The sequence below is a fragment of the Coenobita brevimanus genome, chromosome 97 (assembly GCF_032717465.1).
Source record: "Coenobita brevimanus isolate Jiangsu-jjx chromosome 97, ASM3271746v2, whole genome shotgun sequence".
Classification (NCBI taxonomy): Eukaryota; Metazoa; Arthropoda; class Malacostraca; order Decapoda; family Coenobitidae; genus Coenobita; species Coenobita brevimanus.
The window spans coordinates 26361498-26375406 of NC_137050.1; the positions used below are offsets into that span (position 1 = coordinate 26361498).

A 13909-nucleotide genomic window follows, 5' to 3' on the forward strand; every position below is an offset into this window, starting at 1 on the left:
CAGTTTCGAGGGGGTTGTTATATGATATTTCGTCTGATTGCCTCGGTTTTCATCCTCTGTTTCTCGTCCTTCCCAACCCCACCAGTCCTCCCCATACCACTTACTCCTTTTTTATATTTCTCGTTTTCTCCATCTCTTCTCCATTAATTCACATTCGTCTCCTGTAATCTGTCTCTGTCTGTCTGTCTGTCTGTCTGTCTCTCTCATACACACACACACACATACACACACACACATACACACACACACTGTTTACCTCGTATCCTCTGCTCTTCACATTCTCCTGTCACCACTGCCTTGTATTCTTCACCCCATTCCTTCCTCACTCCTCATTCTCACCTGTCTTTCTCTTTACTCTCCAGTCGCAACTCTTCCCCCTCGTCTCACTCCCGGACACTCCTTATCCGTCCCCCCCTCACCTCTCTCACTCCGCATCCTTTTACCACTCATCCCCTTACCTTTTACCCGCCCTTAGCTTTTACCCCCCCCTCACCTTTCACCCCCTCACTTTTCACCCTCTCACCTCTCACTCCCTTAACTTTCACCCCCTCATCTCTCAGCTCCTCACCCCATCTCACCTTTCACCCCCTTACCTCACACCTCCTTCACCTCTCACCTACTCATCGTTTATCCCCTCACCTGTCACCCCCTCACCTTTCACCCCCTTACCTCACCCTTTCACCTCTCACCCACTCACCTCTTACCCTTTCACCTGTTATCCCTTCATCTTTCACCCTTCACCTTTCACCTCCTCGACTTTCGCCTTCTCACCTCTCACCTCCCTCACTTTTCTCCTCTTCACCTTTCAGCCCTTTACCATTTACCTCCCTCACTTTTCACCCCCTCACCTCTCATCCTTTTACCTTTTACCCCTTCACCTTTCACCCCCTAACCTTTCTTCTCCTCACCGTTCACCCCCCTCACCGTTCACCCCCTCACCGTTCACCCCCTCACGTCTCACCTCCTCATCTCTCACCCACTCACCCCTCGCTCCCTCACCTCGTTCCTTCACTTCTCATCCCCTCACCTCGTTCCTTCACCTCTCATCCTCTCACCTTTCACTCCTTACTTTCTCAAGTCTCACCTCCTCACCTTTCATCTTCCCACCTTTCACCTCCTCACCTCTCACCTTTCACCTTGTTCACTCATCACCCCCTTACCTCTCACCCCTTCACCTCTTGCTCCCTCACATAGCACCCTTTCACGTGCCATCCCTCTCACCTTTCAACCGCACATCTTTCACCTCTTCACCTCACCCTCTTACCATTCACCCCTCACCCTCTTACCATTCACCCCTTCACCCTTTCACCATTCACCGCCTCGCCTCTCACCCTCTCACATCTAATCCCTCACCTCTCTTTCTTTTATCTTTCACCCTTTCGCCTCTCATCCCTCTTCTCTCACTCCTCCACATCTTCATACCTTATGCTTCCCTCCACCCTCATTCTTCCATCACTCGCCCCCCTCTCATCTCTCACCAATCAGTATCACTCATCTCAACCCCACACACTTCTCCCCGTCTCACCCTTGTGGATCTTAACATTATCAGTACGGTGTTGTAAGGTTATCATTATTATTATTATTATTATTATTATTATTATTATTATTATTATCCGTCCAATCTCGAGACGATTATAGCTTTAGATGACATTTCGTATTACGCTGATTAAACAGTCACAAAGTATGCCTTCATTGCAATACGTACTTCCTAATGGTGAATAAAATCGTATGTCTTAAGAACGAAATACATACAGGCTACGTCATACTGAGAGAGACAAAACAATACCTCCTCCATTATTTTTTTACTTCTGCCTCTGACCAATCTATCGTGTTTAATCTGACCTCTGACCATTTCATTCTTTTTTTTCCCACCTTCATATTCTTCCCCCCTTAAGCTGAGACAGATTTTTTATTGTTTGAGTTTTGACTTGTATTTTTTCCTGTAGCGCTGGTTTAATCATATTCTCTTCTGACTTTGAGCCAGTTAGATTCTTCCTCTTGACTTTTGGATTTCTCTTCTTCTTTTATTATCTGGGCTGTTACACTGGCTCTTCAAGTTTTACATCAGAGAGAGAGAGAGAGAGAGAGACTTCCCTGACGGTGTTATCCTCTTCACATCAATGACATGTTTTAGTTCATATTGTTTAACTCCTTCATATATCCCTGTATTCTCGTTGGGTAAGGAAGCTCACTAGCACCTCTTCCTTAGCGATTTCTTCTGGGATATGGCTGGTTATTATCCATTTGTACGTTATTTATGCGGAGTGTGGCATTATAGGAAAGATTTATGTAATACAGAATAGGATAGTAAGATGTAATAAGCAAAATAAATCGCTTATGAAAAGGTGTTAAGGAGCTTCCATAACCGATGAGAATACTGGCCAAAGAGATGTTTCCTTAGCAGAATATAATCGCCCGGAGGTGGCAGGGTTAAAATAAAAAAAACAATATGACGTCCTCGGGTTGAAGTTTTTTTTTTTTCAGTGATTTTGGGATAATGAGCGATTGGTGAAAAAGATAACTAGATCTGATGTAAGAGGTGTAAGGCTGAGAGGAAGACCACGAATAGGATGGATGGACAGTGTGAAGAGAGCGTTGGATGCGAGAGGGATGTCTGTTGAGCAAGGAAGAGTGGCTGTGCGTGACAGAAATAAATGGAGAGAAATTGTGAATGAATAAGTGATGACGCAGCCCTGAGGGGATATTCTCCCGCATTTGGTCTGATCAGCTAGTCAGGTCAGGTGTGGGTAAGGGGATGGGTCTGTTATGATGTGGCTGGGGTAAACCAGTTCTGCTGTCGGGCCCTGCTGCGGATGTCACTGATTGCATTGCGCAGTTGACCCTTGTGCGGTGTGGTGCGGTGAGGATCTGTCCGTTCTCCCCTTTGGGGCTAAGATGCGAATGAATGTGTTTGAATGGATGAGTAAATGGGGAGTGTGTCGTCCTGTCTCGGCTACCTCCCTTTCTTTGGGGGAAGCAGCCTAGGTATATAGATAGATAGATAGATTTTGGGATATTTTTTTTTATTTTTCACTAACCTGTGACATTTAACTTCAAGCTTCTCGTCACTCCTCCACCAGGACGTTTGGGAGTGAGGAAAGGCACCTCTCTGGCCTAATTTAATTCCTCTGCAGTTCTTTTCCCCACTGTCAGTCAAAGGCACACCCAGACATTTTTATCAGTTTCATATATCTCCCCTGTCGACCCCGCCACTGTCCCGCCAATATCTGATCCTGACGCCTCATAAGTTACCAATTCTCGACAACATTTTTATCCTTATTTCATTTTTAAGCGCATGTCAATCAAGGGTCCGTATGCGGCCGCATTTCATTTGTGGGCAAAATCCAGTTTGCTATTATTTCATATGGCCGCCAGTATACCACATCATTTGGGCGGCAGCATATCGGTACTAGCCTAACCTAACCTCATTACTCGTATGTGGGCAAACAATTATTATAGCCTGCCTTCAGAAGGCGGAACGATGATGTTTTTGCCGGCCTCTGTGTGTGTGTGTGTGTGTGTGTGTGTGTGTGTGTGTGTGTGTGTGTGTGTGTGTGTGTGTGTGTGTGTTCCCAGTATATCTCATTAACGGCTTGAGCTATCAACATGAAACCTTGAGGGTATCAAGATATGGCCAAAATCTTGGCCGAGCTCGAAAATGGGAACAAAGGGTCAAGGTCAGTGTCACCAAAATGGCTGCCAGAGGTCAACTAGTTTTTTTTGCCCGCCTTTTACACCATTATATCTCATGAACAGCTTGAGCTATCAACATGAAGCTTTCACGGTATAAAGATATGGCCAAAATTTTTGCCGAATTCGAAAATGGGCACTTGAGGTCAAGGTCAGGGTCACCAAAATGGCTGCCAAAGGTTAGCTAGCTTTTATCACCCGCCTTTAACACCATTATATCTCATGAACTTCTTGAGCTATCAACATTGAAACCTTCAGGGTATAAAGATATGGCCAAGATCTTGGACTTGATCAACAGCATATTCTGGCGGGCAATAAGCATTCTTCTCCTGCATGCCTTTCTTTCATTCAAAGTGGTTATGGCCTTTTCTTGTTGATTATAGGTAAGGTTTTAACCCGTGGACTGCGACATACCTCTTGTGGGGGTGTCTCGTAAAGCTACGACGTATCTCTTGTGAGTGAGATTTTCAACATCACACCAGAAAGGTTCTAGAGGGATCAGCGTGGCACAAATTTATGGGGTATTAGGGTACTGTCATTCCCACCCCCTATCTTGAGCCCGGTTGCTACATTGCATCATTAACATTGACTCAAAAGTACGCACTTCGTAATGCATTTTCCGCAATATTATCGTCCCAGGAAAGGCAGTCGTGGGTCAGAATTGTTTAGAATAACATAAAATGAAATGTAAGGTCATTAGGAGGTAATGGAGTAGAAGTAGGGTGGTAAATAATGGGTGTAGTGCCCAAAGTTCGTATTGCAGCATGCGGAGAGAGCTGGCAAGCCACCTGGTGAGCAGGGAGACTGGCAAAAGCCTGTTTACAGCCTGTCTCGTCTGCCCCAGTACGCATAATAATTTTCATGTTCCTACCAGAAATGCAACTTCTGACAATTATTTCTCCAAAACTACGCCTATTTCAGTTTAAAAAAAAAAAAAAAAAAAAAAAAAGTGGGTAGCTGCACAATTCAGTATCGTACCCAGTGATATACATTTCACGGAAATCTGTAAGATTGACCAAAATTGCCATTTGCCGCACCACAGGGGATGTCTGCACGACCCCTTGCTGCCCACTATATTTTAACTCAACACCCAAATGAAGTTTAATGTGGCACCCAACTGAAATACTTTTTTTTGTTCAAATGAAATGTCAGTGCACTTAGATGAAATGCACCGCCAGATTCTCGCTGATTTGGGATTATTCTCGTCAGATTAGGAACCTTCCTTACCCTTCTTTCTTATCAGTTTATTTGTGCATGTGGCAGAGATTCAAACGATCGTATTACCTGCAGCTCAAGAGGCTTCCTGGCACATCCTCCTTAATGAAATATTTTTTCTTAATCCAAGGGAACCTGGCATGCCCTTGCAGAAAGAAAAAAAAATCGTACATACAGACCCCCCTTGTGGTAGACGACACCTGGGGACCCGCATTTACCTACTGAGCCTATGCTTCTTCTTGGGCTTATTTTCCCAAGGATATATTGTCCATGGACCTATTCCTACCATGGACCACTTCACCCAACGGACCTACTGTATTTCCCCACTAGCCACCCACCCATCCGGTCCACTTACCCATGGACCTATTATTCCATTACTCACCCACCCAGCCTGATCACCCTCCCACATGCCAGCTTGTCCTCCCACCACCCTTATCACCCATCCACTTACTTTCCCACTTACCCTGACCATCCATCTACTCACCCTGTCACCCACACCGAGAGAAAGTTAAACACTGCAATAATTGGCCTTCAAGCTTCACCATGTAGACTTGATCAGTGACTTGAATAGGTTTGGTTTTTGGCCATCAGCAACTGTAGCAACTTTACAACTCAGAAAACATTCCCTGGTTAAAAGTTCCCTCTGTTATACCCCTCTGGAGCCCTCAAGATAGCCCTCCATTCCATAGCAGACAAGCACACGGACAGACACAGTTTCTTATATATAGATTTACCTTTGCATCCTCAAGTATGTAATTTATTTTGTATTTAAGTACGTTGCATAAATAACGTACAAAAGAGCATTACTTTGACAATTACGGAAATAAATTGTTAAAGAAGAGATGGCTAGAACTTAGCGAATGAGAAAACGTGCCTAAAAAACTCTAACTTTTTACACCCAGATTTTTATAACTTTTTCAGACATGCCACCTGCCCGCTTCCCTCCCCCTGCTCTCTCGTGTACAGGTTTAATGAAGGTCAATAAAAATACAGTACAGGGAATAAAAATGAGAAGAAAGTTATTTATGTGTTTTAGTTTCTGACGCACAGGATAAAAAGGTTTTGCAGTATAATGTTTGCATATCCTGTTTCGCTAACTGGGTGTTATTTTTTCCTGAGTCGCTTATTGAAATAAAATTAAATGGATTCAGAATGGATGTGTACCCATTCAGAATTACTGGACATAGAGAAACGCAAGAATACACATTGCATACGTTGAGCGTCGTCGAATCTTTGCATAACGATGTTTAATTGCTTACCGCACTGAAGTGTTGGAGGTTTCCGTTCAATGTCTCTCTCACACACCTGACTTGCTTTTCATCCACCCCTCTAACGAGCAGGTGTAGTGCACTTGAGAAATTTCCTCACGCTAACACCAGACGATTTTTCACCTGAGAAAGTGTAGTAGTTTTAATCCTTTAACTACTAGGATTTCCGTAAGCTGAACTAAATCGTCTGTTTTCAAAAGCAAAATATCCAAAGGCAACAACGAGAGAAAATTATTTAAGATGATCTAGCTGCACAAAGTAGTGAGAGATGACGCTGAGATAGATTTACCAAACAGCTTTTGATTGCTAGGTTGTGGGTGGTAGAAACCATCATCCACTCATTTGATATAGTGCAGCCCACTTCTTCCTTCATCTTTATCATTGTCTTTCTGTGTCCACCCACCTCTCTTCCTATGTCTCCCTTCTTTCCTGCCACTTTTTATAACTCTTCTTTCCTTTTCAGGTGGCTGTACATTGAGTGACAAGCCTGTGGTTTCCTGTAAGTCAGGAAACTATTTACAATGCTGGGAACTATATAACCAACCCATATGTGTTCCCTATGTGTCAGCAAGTGGGTTGGCGGAGGATTAGTGCCCCTCCCCGTAAAACAACCAACTTAAAGACAATCGGCCACCCCTTACGGGATTATGGCATCTGGCTATAGATTGATAGATAGATAGATCTTTTTCTATCCCCTTCAAACACTTCACTTTCTGACACGTCCCTCTCTCTCTGACCCTCTCTGACATTCCACCTTCTGACACCTTCCTTTCTATACTTAACCTCGGGTACTCCAGCTTATGTATCTCTCTCATACATCGGACTCCCTGAAACGTCCCCCTCATTCTCCCGTCTGACACTTCCTTCTGTATACCTCTCTCAGCCACTCCATTAAACACCTGCGTTTGTATACACCTATCCTTCTTTATAACCCTTCCACACACTCTGTCTTGTGACACTTCCCACTCATAAACTCCATCCCGTCCTAACTCACAGACCTCTTCCTATACCCCACTATTTCCACCTTCAGAACCTCCCTATGTTTATATCCGTCTATTTCCGCCATCTGACACCTCTCTCTATTTACAGGTGTGGTTGGAGATGCGCAGGTGTTCCGTGAGCGTCCCAGTAGCGTGCAGGTGCGTGCGGGGAGCGACGTGTTCCTCAGGTGCGCAGTGGACAACCAGCAGGGCAAGGCGCAGTGGACCAAGGATGGATTCGCTCTTGGTGAGTTGCACTTGCATAGTTATTTAAAAGAATTTGGAGTGGAACGCTGCTGTATAGATTTCTAAGTGTGTTGCAGATATCAGAGTGTAATTTAAGGTGCTCTGATCATAAAGTAATTGAATCGTAGTTAATGGCAAAATGTGTCACCGTGACCTGTTCAAACAAATCATAACGCATCTGTTTGCTAAATCGACACATAAGAGTTTCATAACAGTTTTTGAGAAGTAATCTGCAGCATGCCTCGATTTATTTGTTGTAGGAAGAGCATTTTTTACGCAACTTGTCACATTTTGATAAAAGTATGTGACTTAGTCACCTAGTTTCACATCTCTTGGCCATGATTGTTTACTGCATATTTTTCTCCGATAAATGAAACATATTAACAGGGAGCTTAGATTTCTTTTAGAATTCATTACATAAATTATGTCTCGTCAGCACTTTTGACTAAAATGCTTTACGAAACAGCTGAGTATATATCAGTTGTTTTAAAAAGCACGTTTAGGAGATTTTCTGGAGAAAGAAACACCCAGCTGTAGTTGTAACCGTAGATTTGGCTTATGTAACTGAGTCACTGCATAAGCCTTAGTATTCCGTTTATCTGAATTTATTTTAACACCAACTGGATAAGGAGTTAGGGTGTAGATTTATTCGTTATGAGAATTATGCTTCACATTATTATTGCCTCAGATTACCAAGCTTTCATTATGAATATTGCATATTGCATATTGTATTTTTACGTGTAAAATGTAAATATAATACGTAAACTCGGAGAAATATCATTACCTCGAGTGGGAAGAGTTATTGGTCAGAAAAGTTACTACTGTGTTTTATAACGTGTTAAAATATCTCCCTTGATGTCCCAGTGTTGCCGCGTCATCCCTCACAGCTTCATTAATCAGTGACGGTGCACACAAAACTCATTTCAGTTTCATAAAGTGAAAGCATTGTGATATACAAACCTCGTTCCCATCTCGTCAATAAGCGTTTGGAAACTGCTATCATTACCAAGAGATGAGCTTGAAAATGACCACCATCGAGCATGATTGGAGGGTGCAAATAAAAATATAATCTTTTTACATACTCGCACGCATCACGCACGTTGTAGTAAAATTCCGTATTAGAATATGCACATGAGATGACATGTGCTCATTTCCTTGTCCAGCATGGTGGTCTATTTTGTCAGTTTACCTGCGTGAATAAATACAGGTATATAGAGTGCATGAGAATGGATGGTGCTAGCGACAGTAGATTAAAACAGATACCTTGTTGTGTATGTAAAATGGGTGTACAGTATGTGAGGCTTCAGTACCTTGTATTATAACCAAAGAATTCACAAGAGATGTTCTGGTATTAGGCGTAGATTACAAGATGCTGTTCGCTTTATAACGTGCCATTTGTCTTGACACGTAATAATCAGACTCCTATAACTCATTCTCAGATTAATAAAATCTTCCTTGTTAACTGAAATAGCATACTGGAGGAGTCCCGACCGTATGATGGTTGATATTGATAATTTCGGAGTCGTTTGAATCACTCTGCTAAATAAAATTGTTTGGCGATAGTTGAAATAGAATACTAGAATTGTATCGAGACTGACAGGGTTAAAGGTACAAGTATTAACAGACTCGGCATCCTGTGAAAACCTGCCTAATAAAAATCGTCTGGTGTTAGCAGGAATAGAATACTAGAGTTAGCTTGACCATGAGATGGTTAAGTGGCCCCATTTAGGGGGGGGAATAGACTAGGACATGATATGCCGTTCGAATGTAGTCTTCTGTTATCTAGGAAACTTCACAAGGGATGTTGGTGGCATCAGAACTGACTCAGCTGCAAGAATAAAAAGTGACTGATTAAGAATAATGTATAGTCACTTTTGGCATCCAGAGGGCATTCCGAAAAGGTACGCTGTAGACATGTTGTATAAGAAGTGCCGTATTGTATGGATGTGAAGTATAAACATAAGCATGATTGCAACGAAATGAGTATGGTGAGAATGATGCGTATCACATGTAAGTATAGGTTTCTTTACAGCTGAAAGGTGCAAAGAAATACAGTGGAAAGCAAACAGCAACAGACCGTTTTTTTTTTTTTTTTTTTTTTCGTGACTGTTTGATATAGGGAAGGTTATAACTGACAAAAGCTATTCTATCAGCTCAAGACAAGGATAGAAAAGCAAGAAGGCTTCCCCATCCACCAAAGCCTCAAGCCGAACCCGGCAGGAAATAGTGAGAAGGATCATCATGCAGCACAGAAAAACTGTCATGGAAATTTCATAGGACAGAATGAAAGGAAATCTTATTCTGTATTATTTACCTGAAAAGGGAAGTAACATCAAGTTAACAACATTTTTCGATGTTGTTCTGGGGGTTGTATCATCCGGGCTCTGAAAAGAAAAAAAATGTATATTTACAGAAATTTTTTAGCTGGGAGTTAGAAGTCAGATACTTACCCAGGCGACCATTAATGGTTATTACAGTATTACAGTTCACCATACTAGAGGGCAGTTTGTTCCATATATTTACAACTCTATTAAAGGAGAAATGCTTAGCATCATGCGACTGGAATCGTTTGTCGATTATTTTATGCCCATTGCCTCTACTCCAATTTGAGCGATCATCTGTGAAACATTTATTGATAGCCATGTTATCGTGACATCTGAAAACTATAAATACATGAATTTAATCTCCTCGTAACCTGCCTTTAGCTAGGATAACGAGATTCAGATATTGTAATTCTCCCCATATAGTTTATTTCTCAATCTAGGTATCATTTTGGTCACCCTTGGTTGCACTGACAGAGGTTTTTATAATAAGGCCGCCAGAACTGGACACAATACTCTGAACGTGGGAGTACTAAAGAATTATGGAGGGTAAGGATGATATTTTCTGATTTATATTCAAATGCTTTACCAATGGATCCGATTAATTTGTTGGCTTTCTTAACAACCTCATTACAATGTTTGCTTGGTTTAAGATCATTTAATATAATTCCTGACTGTTTTTCTTGAATCATTGTCAAGGTAAATATTAGTCATAGTGTAACTGGCTTTTCCATTTCTATTTCCAATGTTTCGCAACTTGCATCGACTAATACTGAAGTCCATCTGCCGGGTTTAGGCCCAGTTAAACAGTCGGTCGAGTCACTCTGAATTGCCTACCTCTGTAAAGATGTGTCTGCTCTGTTTCCAACTTGAATATCATCAGCAGATTTGGATATTATACGAAATAAATCCTCATCCATATCATTTATGTATATTGAAAATTAAACAGGACCCAAGACTGAACCCTGTGACATATCACTTGTAATATATTTCCTGTCTCGTTTTTTACCATTTATTGCGACTCTTTGTTTACGTCTGTAAGCCAATTATCGATCCACCGAAGCACATTGCCTCAACCTGTGCGCATTCAGTTTCTGAAGTAGTCTTTTATGGGGAACTTTATCGGATGCTTTTTGAAAAGCATATGTGGTCTCACAGTATATATTGAAAATATCATAGAAGACTTCCAAGAGATTCGTAAGACAAGAGCAGTTATTCCAAAAACCATGTTGGGAATCTTTGAGATTATTTAATTCTCAGTACTTAAACTTATCTCTGACAATAGTTTCCAACTACTTGCACGCCACTGAAGTTAAGCTTGTTGCTTGATGGTAAGGCAAGAGCAATTATTCTGAACACCGTGTTGTGAATCTTTGTTGAGATTACTTATATATAAATGCAACTAAACTCCGATAAAAGTTTCCAGCAACTTGCACACGACTGAAGTTCAGCTTATTGGCCGATAATTTTCGGGTTGCGATTTGTTGCTTTTTTCGATTATCGGAGTTACATTTGCTAGGATCCACTCATGAGGCACCTTACCATTTCCTAGTGATTTATTAAATTGCTTAGCTAATGGTTTAAATATTTCATACATTGCTTCGTTCAGAATGCATGGAGATATTTTATCTGGCCTAGGTGTTTTATTCACTTTTAGTTTACTAATGGCAAGTCGTACATTATTTTCGCCAACAGTAAAGTCGCTAATAATGTTACCTTCATCTAAGACAACAGTAAAGCTGTGGGAATGGTATCTGTCTTTTCATTAGTAAACACTGATGCAAAGAAAGTGCTGAGGACTTTAGCCATCTCTTTTTCATCATCGGTATGCTGTCTATTATATGTGACTAGTGGACCAGTTGTTGGTGATATCACCTTCGTGTTTCTGATAATGCTGAAAAATTCTTTTGGGCTGGATTTAGTGATACGCACAACTTGAGCTTCAAAGCTTTTCCTACCTTGCTTTTTTTTTTTTTTTCGACGAAGAGCATTATGTTTATCACTTTGATTCTTTGTGGTACTATAATTTTTGTTTGCAAGCTTTTTAGCTGATAGGCAACGCATAATATCCGTATTCCACCATTTAGGTTTAATATTTTTAGCTGGCCGTCTGTTGTACAGTGGAATAAATAATGTTACTGCTTTACTGAAAGTACCTGTGAATAATAACCATGCTTCATTCTTATCTACTGTTCGAACAATGGGATTCCACCTAGAGCCAATTATTTCCATTAATTATTGAAAATCCGCTCTCTTGTAGTCAGACACTTTCTCATAACTAGCTTTGACATAGTCTTCACTGAATTTAATGTTGAATGTGGCCATGCAGTGGTCACTAGTAGTAAACTCTTTCCCTACAACAACATTATTTACTAAGTTTTCCCATGTGGCCAAAACCAGATCTGATATGTTACCTCCTTGTATTGGGCAGTCTACGAGCTGATACAATGAACTTTCTTGCCGGTTAGTGTACAGGTCCACCACTGTGTGCCAAGATAGGGCTTCCTCTCATTTGGTAACCGGTAAATTAATATCACCAACGATTACAGTATTATGGGTGCTATGTATATTTCAGCACTTTGGTTGTAAATTTCACGATCTCTGTTACTGGCCTGTGCTGGCGGATGAAAAATTAACCCAATTAGTGTTTTGCTGAGGGATTTATTTCTAAACTGAAGATAAATACTGTCAACACTATGAATAGAGGTCTTAGGAATTAGACTGGATGAAGGCCTACTTGAGTATAGCAGTACACCTACCCCCGCTTTGTTATTTCTCTCACCGCTGAAAATGCTGTAACCTGGTATGTTGTACACCGCTAAAAAAAATATCTCGGTGTTCATTGTTGAGCCACGATTCTGTAACGCCAAGTACACCATGATCTTCAGCAAGAACATATTCCTCTAAATCAGAAAATTTGTACCGCAGACTACGCTCATTCGCGAGAAGAGCCTTAATATCCTTGCCTCCATTTGTCCGTATATGATTCATGATTTCGATGTTGACTCGCCTGTAGGCTTTGTATGATGAGTTTTTTTTTTTTTCTTTTTTTTTCCAGAAAAAAAAATGCACCGCCTCTGGTGGCGACCATCATTCACTCAGTTGATGTAGTGCTACCTACTTTTTCCTTAGCCTTTATCATTCTTTTTCTGTGCCTGTCCTTTCTTTCTATTTCTTCCATCTTTCCTGCCACTTCTTATTGCTTTTCTTTCCTTTACTGGTGTCTTTACATTGAGTGACATGCCAAATGGTTTCCTGTAAGCCAAGAAACCATTTACAACGCTGGATGGTAACCATATAACCAAACCATACGTGTTCCCTACGTGTCAACAAGTGGATTGTTGGAGGGTTAGTGCCCCTCTCCGTAAAACAATTAACTCAAAGTCAAATGGCCACACCTTACGGGATTATGGCGTCTGGCAAGAGAAGGATAGATAGATCATCCAAGAGACGACCTAGACGAGGAGAGCCAACCGAATTTAAGTGTAGACCATCATGGGCAAATAGAGCCGGCTGCTTACGTAATATGTGACTCCAGGTATCAAGAAGTGATTCCAGGTAGCCTAGTACAGGTGAGTTCTTTCGTAAGGATGGGCTGATGTCCGTTTAATATAAGGAGAGAAGATGAAGAGATAATTACGCAAATAGATCCATGTATAGGAAAACAGGTGGAAGGTAAACAAGAGGTTGTGACGATGCGCTGAGAAACTATCGTGAGGCCACGGGGTGAACTAGGCAGGCAGCATATCGCCTGGCTTGGAGACCTACCATCAGATACGTGTACGTCGCTGGTCACACAGGCAAGCGAGAAAAGTGCAGTAAACGTTAATGATGATGATGATGATTACCTTGTCATTAAGTTTTCGGTTTTGATGTCTGTTAGTCTATCTCTGTATTTTGTACACACACACACACACACACACACACACACACACACACACACACACACACACACACACACACACACACACACACACACACACACACACACACACACACACACACACACACACACACACACACACACACACACACACACACACACACACACACACACACACACACACACACACACACACACACACACACACACCTCAAAGACGATCTCACTACACGCCTGCTACCTGCTAATTTCATCAGCTTGAATTCCCATTAACATTTCACAGAGGCATAAGAAATTATGGAGACG

General features: G+C 41.6%; 1 protein-coding gene across 1 annotated transcript in view; it reads left to right on the top strand.

Moving 5' to 3' along the window:
* Window positions 1–7252: 7252 nt before the first annotated feature.
* LOC145413630 (nephrin-like) overlaps window positions 7253–13909 on the top strand; it is a gene marked incomplete at its 5' end in the record, with an annotated part of 296625 nt that continues 289968 nt past the window's right edge. Inside the window, one exon of the mRNA XM_080283291.1 lies at window positions 7253–7400. Within this exon, the coding sequence (XP_080139417.1) occupies window positions 7253–7400 (148 nt within the window). The remainder of the gene's footprint in view (window positions 7401–13909) is intronic.